The sequence below is a fragment of the Anomaloglossus baeobatrachus genome, chromosome 4 (genome assembly GCF_048569485.1).
Source record: "Anomaloglossus baeobatrachus isolate aAnoBae1 chromosome 4, aAnoBae1.hap1, whole genome shotgun sequence".
NCBI lineage: Eukaryota > Metazoa > Chordata > Amphibia > Anura > Aromobatidae > Anomaloglossus > Anomaloglossus baeobatrachus.
In genome coordinates, this window is record NC_134356.1 from 118,528,923 (window position 1) to 118,537,430 (window position 8,508).

Below are 8,508 nucleotides of genomic sequence, written 5' to 3' on the forward strand. Positions count from 1 at the left end.
ATCTGTTAACCCTTTATTGCTCACTTAGCAAGTATCAATTTTAAAATGTTTTGACTATAGTTAATTAGAAGGTTTATGTAGTTATATGAATGTTGCTCTTCAGTTACAATTTTCACTTATTTTCCCCAGATGGTGGCATATAAAAATCAGTGTTGCTTACAGTTTACAGTGTGCATAAACTACAAATCTGGAATACTGCCTTGAGTTCACAGTGCAATTTCGAGTTAACATTGTAATTGCCCAAAACATTTATCTGTAGAACTGCACATATTATGTTGATGAAAATATATGATTCCCTATCATTTGTTGCATATCTGTATAATATAACACATTTTTCATGGATATTAACCTACAACTCTTGTTTGTATTGAATTTACAGAGCCAGATTTGTCTCAGCCACCATGTTATGAAGAGGCATTGCTTATGGCAGAACCACCACCACCCTATAGCGAGGTCCTCACTGATACACGAGGTATCTACAGGAAGATTCTCAGTCCTTTTCTCACTGTTCAGGATGAGCTTGTGAAACCAGAACAACCCCTGAGCCATAAACAACATCTGGCTGGATCACCCCATACGCAACCACTTCCAGGTGCCCTAAGTTCACCAATTACATCGACTCCTCCTCAAGAAGCACAGGGGGTGCGAAGACCATCCTGGTCAGGCTCGGAAATTGGAAGTGGAGGCCTACACAGACTGCCTAGGGGCTGCCAGCTGATCTTCCCAATTCCCCTTCTGGGCAGGACTACAGCTGTTTAAAACCACATGCACAATTGGATCATATATCTTACAGTGGTCCAAAGAGCATATGTAGGGAATTGGGTGGGCTATAAACATCACAAAATGACCATGTAGAAACTTAGATGATCAGTTTCAATAAATTGTTGAACTATTTAATTATTTAAAACGTTCTAAAAACAAGTCAGATGCACTATAATTGCTTCATAGACACTGTGGATTTTAAGGACCTCAAAAGTGCATCTAAAATACTTGTACAGCTCTCTGAGAATTCACATTCAACTTGAACCTGATTTTCAGGATGTCTATGTTCTACTCTAAGAAGACTCATACAAACTGAAAGCCATCTTTATTTATTTATTTACTTATTTATATTTTTTAGTTGCACTTTCTTTTTGTGGGATTAAAGTTTGCAGCCGTTGTGTACATTTGAGCTGCTGGCTAAATCATGGGGTCCATTTCTGTATGTTGTACATACCGTGTCTAAAAGAAGATTCTGTTCTTCAGAGCAAAACTTCAATACATTTATTCTGAAAGGGCTTCACATTGAACAATTTCAAGTTGTGTTGTATAATGATAAAATGTCATGCCGTGCCATGCACCAACACTGTGGATGCTAAAGTGACCTGTCCGTACGGAAGTGAAAATGTTATATTATTCAGATTTTAAATCAAGATTTAATTAATCATATTGGATAGCTCTGAAACACTTACATTATTTCCAGTTTACAGAAAAAAACGTTTAAAAGAGCAATAATGACAGAGTAACTTGTAAGAAGCTAAAGATTGTAGCATCAGCTGTTAGTAGACACTGCACATTGTGATCTTAAATCCATATACAGTCCTCAACATAAAGGAGCATATATCTTTTGAAAAGTAAGATTTCAATCAATCTCACTGTATACAAGAAAAATGTAAAATGTATGGAGAAGACTGAGTTTGACAGAATATTTTCTTAACCCATAACATGAAGTAAGGTTAATAATATCACTTTCTTTTCAAAATCTTTTAGTTTTACTCAAATTAGTCGACTAAAAAATGAAAACAGCCCATATCCAAAACTACTATATCTAGTATTTTGTATGACGTCCATGATTGATAAGGACAGCACCAAGTTTAGGCATGGAAAAAACAAGTAGGTGACATATTGCAATATCTATATTTCTCCATTCTTCAAAGACGACTTCTTTTAGAGCCTGGATCCTGGAAGGATAATGATGTTCAACTTGTCTCTGTAATGCCACTAACGGCATCCCTGCACTGTCCTGCCCCTCGACCCCAATGGAAATGCCGACACACTCACCCACCTGTCCACTCAGCAGTGGTTGCTCAATCGCTGGTCCCTGCTTCCAGCTCCCAGGGTCTGCGCATGCCACACAGGTCTCCTGGGACCACACTTAGGCGGGCTTTACACGTAGCGACATCGCTAGCAATTGCTAGCGATGCCCAGCGCGATAGCACCCGCCCCCGTCGCACATGCGATATGTGGTGATTGCTGCCATAGCGAACATTATCGCTACGTCAGCTTCACACGCACATACTTGCTCAGCGACGTCGCTGTGACTGCCGAACAATCCCTCCTTCAAGGGGGAGGTGCGTTCGGCGTCACAGCAACGTCACTAATCGGCCGGCCAATAGAAGCGGAGGGGCGGAGATGAGCGGGACATAACATCCCGCCCACCTTCTCCCTTCCACATTGCCGTCGGGACGCAGGTACAGAGATGTTTGTTGCTCCTGCGGGTTTACACACAGCGATGTGTAGAGCTGCAGGAACGACAAACAACATCGTACCTGCGGTCGAACCGACATTATGGAAATGATCGACGTTACACAGACCAGCGATATTGTACCCTTCTGTGCTCGTTCATCGTCGCACCTAGGATTTACACGTTGCGATGTCGCTACAGGCGTCGGATGTGCGTCACTAACGACATGACCCTGACGATATATCAGTAGCGATGTCGCAACGTGTAAAGCCCCCCTTAGGGTGTTCGCACCTAATTTTAAATAAAGCGTCTGCCTTCTCTAAGGGATACTTTGAACGCTGCGACATCGCTAGCCAATTGTAGCGATGCCGAGCGCGATAGTCCCCGCCCCCGTCGCAGATGCGATATCTTGTGATAGCTGCTGTAGCGAACATTATCGCTACGGCAGCTGCACACACACTTACCTGGGCTGCGACGTCGCTCTGGCCGGTGACCTGCCTCCTTTATAAGGGAGCGGGTCGTGCGGCGTCACAGCGATGTCACACGGCAGGCGGCCAATAGAAGCGGAGGGGCGGAGATGAGCGGGACGTAAACATCCCACCCACCTCCTTCCTTCCTCATTGCAAGCGGGACACAGGTAAGGAGATGTTCCTCGCTTCTGCGGCTTCATACTCAGCGATGTGTGCTGCCGCAGGAACAAGGAACAACATCGTACCCGTCGCTGCAGCGAAATTATGAAAATGACCGACACTACAGTCATGGCCAAAAGTTTTGAGAATGACACCAAAATTATATTTTCACATGATCTGTTGCCCTCTGGTTTTTAATTGTGTTTGTCTGATGTTTACATCACATACAGAAATATAATTGCAATCATTATGAGTACCAAAAGGTTATATTGACAGTTAAAATGAGTTAATGCAGCAAGTCAATATTTGCAGTGTTGACCCTTCTTCAGGACCTCTGCAATTCTCCCTGGCATGCTCTCAATCAACTTCTGGACCAAATCCTGACTGATAGCTGTCCATTCTTGCATAAGCAATGCTTGCATTTTGCCAGAATTTGTTGGTTTTTGTTTGTCCACCCGTCTCTTGATGATTGCCCACAAGTTCTCAATGGGATTAAGATCTGGGGAGTTTCCAGGCCATGAACCCAAAATCTCTGTTTTGTTCCATGAGCCATTTAGTGATCACCTTTGCTTTATGGCAAGGTGCTCCATCATGATGAAAAAGGCATTGTTGGGCGCCAAACTGCTCTTGGACAGTTGGGAGAAGTTGCTCTTGGAGGACATTCTGATACCATTCTTTATTCATGGCTGTGTTTTTAGGCAAGACTGTGAGTGAGCTGATTCCCTTGGCTGAGAAGCAACTCCACACATGAATCGTTTCAGGATGCTTAACAGTTGGCATGAGACAAGACTGGTGGTAGTGTTCACCTCTTCTTCTCCTAATAAGCTGTTTTCCAGATGTCCCAAACAATCGAAAAGGGGATTCATCTGAGAAAATGACTTTACCCCAGTCCTCAGCAGTCCACTCCCTGTACCTTTTGCAGAATATCAGTCGGTCCCTGATGTTTTTTCTGGAGAGAAGTGGCTTCTTTGCTGCCCTCCTTGAAACCAGACCTTGTTCAAGCAGTCTCCGCCTCACAGTGCATGCAGAAGCACTCACACCAGCCTGCTGCCATTGCTGAGCTAGCTTGGCACTGCTGGTAGTCCGATCCCACAGCTGAAACAGTTTTAAGATACGGTCCTGGCGTTTGCTGGTTCTTCTTAGGCGCCCTGGAGCCTTTTTGGCAACAATGGAAGCTCTCTCCTTGAAGTTCTTGATGATGCGATAGATTGTTGACTGAGGTGCAATCTTTGTAGCTGCGATACTCTTCCCTGTTAGGCCATTTTTGTGCAGAGCAATGATGGCTGCACGTGTTTCTTTAGAGATAACCATGGTTAACTGAAGAGAAACAATGATACCAAGCACCAGCCTCCTTTTAAAGTGTCCAGTGGTGTCATTCTTACTTAATCATGACTGATTGATCGCCAGCCCTGTCTTCATCAACACCCACACCTGTGTTAATGGAACAATCACTAAAACAATGTTAGCTGCTCCTTTTAAGGCAGGAATGCAATGATGTTGAAATGTGTTTTGGGGGTTGAAGTTCATTTTCTTAGCCAATATTGACTTTGCAAGTAATTGCTGTTAAGCTGATCACTCTTTATGACATTCTGGAGTATATGCAAATTGCCATTGGAAAAACTTAAGCAGTAGACTTTGTAAAAATTAATATTTGTAGCATTCTCAAAACTTTTGGCCATGACTGTGCACAGATCACCGAATTACGACGCTTTTGCGATCGTTTATCGGTGCATCTAGGTTTTACACGTTGTGACGTCGTTACTGGCGCCGGATGTGCGTCACTTTTGATTTGACCCCGACGACATTGCAGTATCAATGTCGCAACGTGCAAAGTACCCCTAAGTCTATGTCTGAGAGGCACAAGGTATTTAATGCACCTTGTCTTTATAGGAGGTGCCTGGGCAACGTGGTATTATCCTAGAGATGCTTTGCTAGTTGTTCAGGTTCTTTACCTATGTGCTGCTGTTATGTTACTTAAGGGGGCTTTACACGCTACGACATCGCTAATGCGAACTCGTTGGGGTCACAGAATTGGTGACGCACATCCGGCCGCATTAGCGATGCCGTTGCGTGTGACACCAATGAGCGATTTTGCATCGTTGGAAAAACGTGCAAAATCGCTCATCGGTGACATGGGGGTCCATTCTCAAAAATCATTACTGCAGCAGTAATGAGGTTGTTCCTCGTTCCTGCGGCAGCACACATCGCTCCGTGTGACACCGCAGGAACGAGGAAGCTCTCCTTACCTGCCTCCCGGCCGCTATGCGGAAGGAAGGAGGTGGGCGGGATGTTACATCCCGCTCAGCTCCGCCCCTCCGCTGCTATTGGGTGGCCGCTCAGTGACGTCGCTGTGACGCCGCACGGACCGCCCCCTTAGAAAGGAGGCGGTTCGCCGGTCACAGCGACGTCGCCGGGCAGGTATGTGTGACGGGTCTGGGCGATGTTGTGCGGCACAGGCAGCGATTTGCCCGTGTTGCGCAATAGATTGGGGCGGGTACCCACACTAGCGATATCGGGACCGATATCGCAGTGTGTAAAGCCCGCTTTACACCTGTCTGTTTTGTAGTTCTGGACGCTGCTGCGTTCCATATCTGCCAAACCTGCTGTACCAGTCGCTGCATGGTTCCATATTGGCTGAACCTGCTGTTGTCCTGGCCGCTGCTACTGCATCGTCCCATACCAGCCAAGGCTGCTGCATCAGCCATCTCACCAGCCTTATCAGAGACTGTCAATGCCCATACCCCTGCGCTCAGCTGTCGCAGCACCATGTGAGTGGCACCTGGTTGCTACGTGCAGCCAAATCCACCCTCACCATCAGAGGCTCCGGTGAAAACCTGGTGTGTGCCATGTTCAAGCCCCTCAGGTGTACTGTGTGCTGTGGTGTAGTGGGTCCACTCCCCACTTGCATGAATTCACAGATGTACGGCTCTATATTGAAAGATTACACGCTACCATCACTCTTTGCCCTTGGTAGATGTCCACTTTTCTAACATGACAATGATCCAAAACCCACAACTGTTGCATTTCTGAAGAAAGAGAGAGTGAAAGTGATTCAGTGGCCAAGTATATCTCCTGATCTGAACACAACCAAAACACTTATGGAGATTTGTGAAGAGACAAGTTGAGCATCACTCTCCATCCAGCATCCAGACTGTAAAGGCTACTTTACACACAGCGACATCACTAGCGATGTCGCTGCCGATCGCACTCGCCCTCGTCGTTTGTGCGTCATGGGCAAATCGCTGCCCGTGGCGCACAATATCGCTAGTACCCGTCACAAGGACTTACCTTCCCTGTGACGTCGCTGTGGCCGGCAAACAGCCTCTTTTCTAAGGAGGCGGTTCGTGCGGCGTCACAGCGACGTCACAGGGCAGACATCCAATAGATGCGGAGGGGCGGAGAGCAGCCGCATGAAAGACACGCCCGCCTCGTTGCCGGAGGACGCAGGTACGGTGCTGTTCGTCATTCCTGGGGTGTCACACGTAGCGATGTGTGCTGCCTCAGGAACGACGAACAACCTGCGTCCAAAAGCAGCAACGATATTTGAGATTAGAACGACGTGTCAACGATTAGGTGAGTATTTTTGATCGTTAGCGGTCGCTCGTACGTGTCACATGCAACGACGTCGCTAACGAGGCCGGATGTGCGTCACGAATTCCGTTACCCCAACGACATCTCGTTAGCAATGTCGTTGCGTGTAAAGTGGCCTTAAGGCCGGGGCCACACAGGAACTAATGCGATTCTCGCATGACACTCGGCTCGCACTGGCAGCACAGCAGGAGCCGAGTGTCAAGCGAGTGTCACTCTGACTGAAGTCCAATCATGCGATCAGACCTTAGCTGCGGGGGACGGACCGGCACTGAGAAGGGACGGGCCAGTGCTGAGGAGAGGCGGGCCAGCACAGAGGAGGAGAGGGAGGGATTTATCTCCCTCCCTCCTCTTTAGCCAACTATTGCCATTCTCGCACTGCACTTGCGGTACACCGGTGTACCGCGAGTGCCATACGATCTTTCTCTCGCCCCATAGACTTGAATGGGTTCGAGAGAAAGAGTCTTGTATTACAATCGCAGCATGCTGCGATTGTTTTCTTGGTCCGGTTGGGGCCGAGAAAATAATCACTCATGGGTGCTGACACATAGGCTAATATTGGTCCGAGTGTAATGCGATGTTTTATAGTAGCCCACTCGGTCCAATTTTCATGCCGTGTGTCTTAGGCCTAAAATAGGTTCTTCTTGAAGAATGTAAAAAGTTAGATGTTGCAATATGTCGCCGACTTATTAATTCAATGCATAGAAGACTTGGTGCTGTTCTTGAAAATCATGGAGGTCATACTGAATACTAGATGTAGTAGTTTTTGATGTGGTGTGTATTCATTTTTGCTTCAACTAAAGATTTTGTAATGAAAGTTATATTATTAACATTTCATGGCACGGGGTAAAAAATGATCTATGAAACTCAGTCTTGTCAAAAGTTTGGAAATTCTCCTTGTGAAAGATTGATTTAAAAGCTTACTTTTCACAGTGGGTGTACTCATTTATGCTAAGCTCTGTATATTGCCAGTAGTAGTAATGTGAAAAAGTGTTTGAGGCTTTCATATTGCAGACACATTTTCACGTGTGGTGGCTGCAAAACTTAAAGCCGCTTTACACGCAACGACATCGCTAACGTGATGTTGTTTGGGTCAGGGAATTCGTGACGCACATCCGGCTTCTTTAGCGACATCATTGCGTTTGAAACGTACGAGCGACCGCTAACAAGCAAAAATACTCACCTTATCGTTGCTCGTTGACAAGCTGTCCAGTTCCCATATATCGTTGGTGCTACAGGTACGATGTTCTCTTATGTGTGACACCGCAGGAACGAGGAACCTCACCTTACCTGCGGCCACCGGCAATGAGGAAGGAAGGAGGTGGGCGGGATGTTGCGTCCCGCTCATCTCCGCCCCTCCGCTTCTATTGGGGCGGCCGCTTAGTGACGTCACTGTGACGCCGCACTAACCGCCCCCTTAGAAAGGAGGCGGTTCGCCGGTCACAGCGACGTCGCTAGGCAGGTAAGTAGTGTGACGGGTCCGAGCAATGTTGTGTGCCACGGGCAGCGATTTTCCCATGACGCACATCCGATGGGGGTGGGTACGCACGCTAGCGAGATCGCAGCATGTAAAGCGGCCTTTAGGCTATGTTCACACAGGGAGTTTTTGGTCAGGTTTTGCTGCGGTTTTAGCATGTTTTTTGCCTTGGTATTGTGCAAATCCATTGTAATAAAACTCTGCCTTCACAGTCCCAGCATAGTCTATGAGATTCCTGAAATCTCATGCACACATAAACAAAACAACTGCGTTTTTTTCCTGACTGTTTTGTCAACTATCTTGGGCTTTGCTCAGGTTTTGAAAGAGTGAGCATGTCAATTGTTTGCAAAACCTAAGGAGAAAAACCATGG

General features: G+C 46.6%; 1 protein-coding gene across 4 annotated transcripts in view; it reads left to right on the plus strand.

Moving 5' to 3' along the window:
* PRR7 (proline rich 7, synaptic) overlaps window positions 1-2,377 on the plus strand; it is a 182,807-nt gene extending 180,430 nt beyond the window's left edge. For all 4 annotated transcript variants that reach the window (XM_075342317.1, XM_075342315.1, XM_075342314.1 and 1 more), the window contains one exon: window positions 380-2,377. In XM_075342317.1, coding sequence (XP_075198432.1) covers window positions 380-759 — 380 coding nt within the window. In that variant the 3' untranslated portion in view covers window positions 760-2,377. The remainder of the gene's footprint in view (window positions 1-379) is intronic.
* Window positions 2,378-8,508: the final 6,131 nt, after the last annotated feature.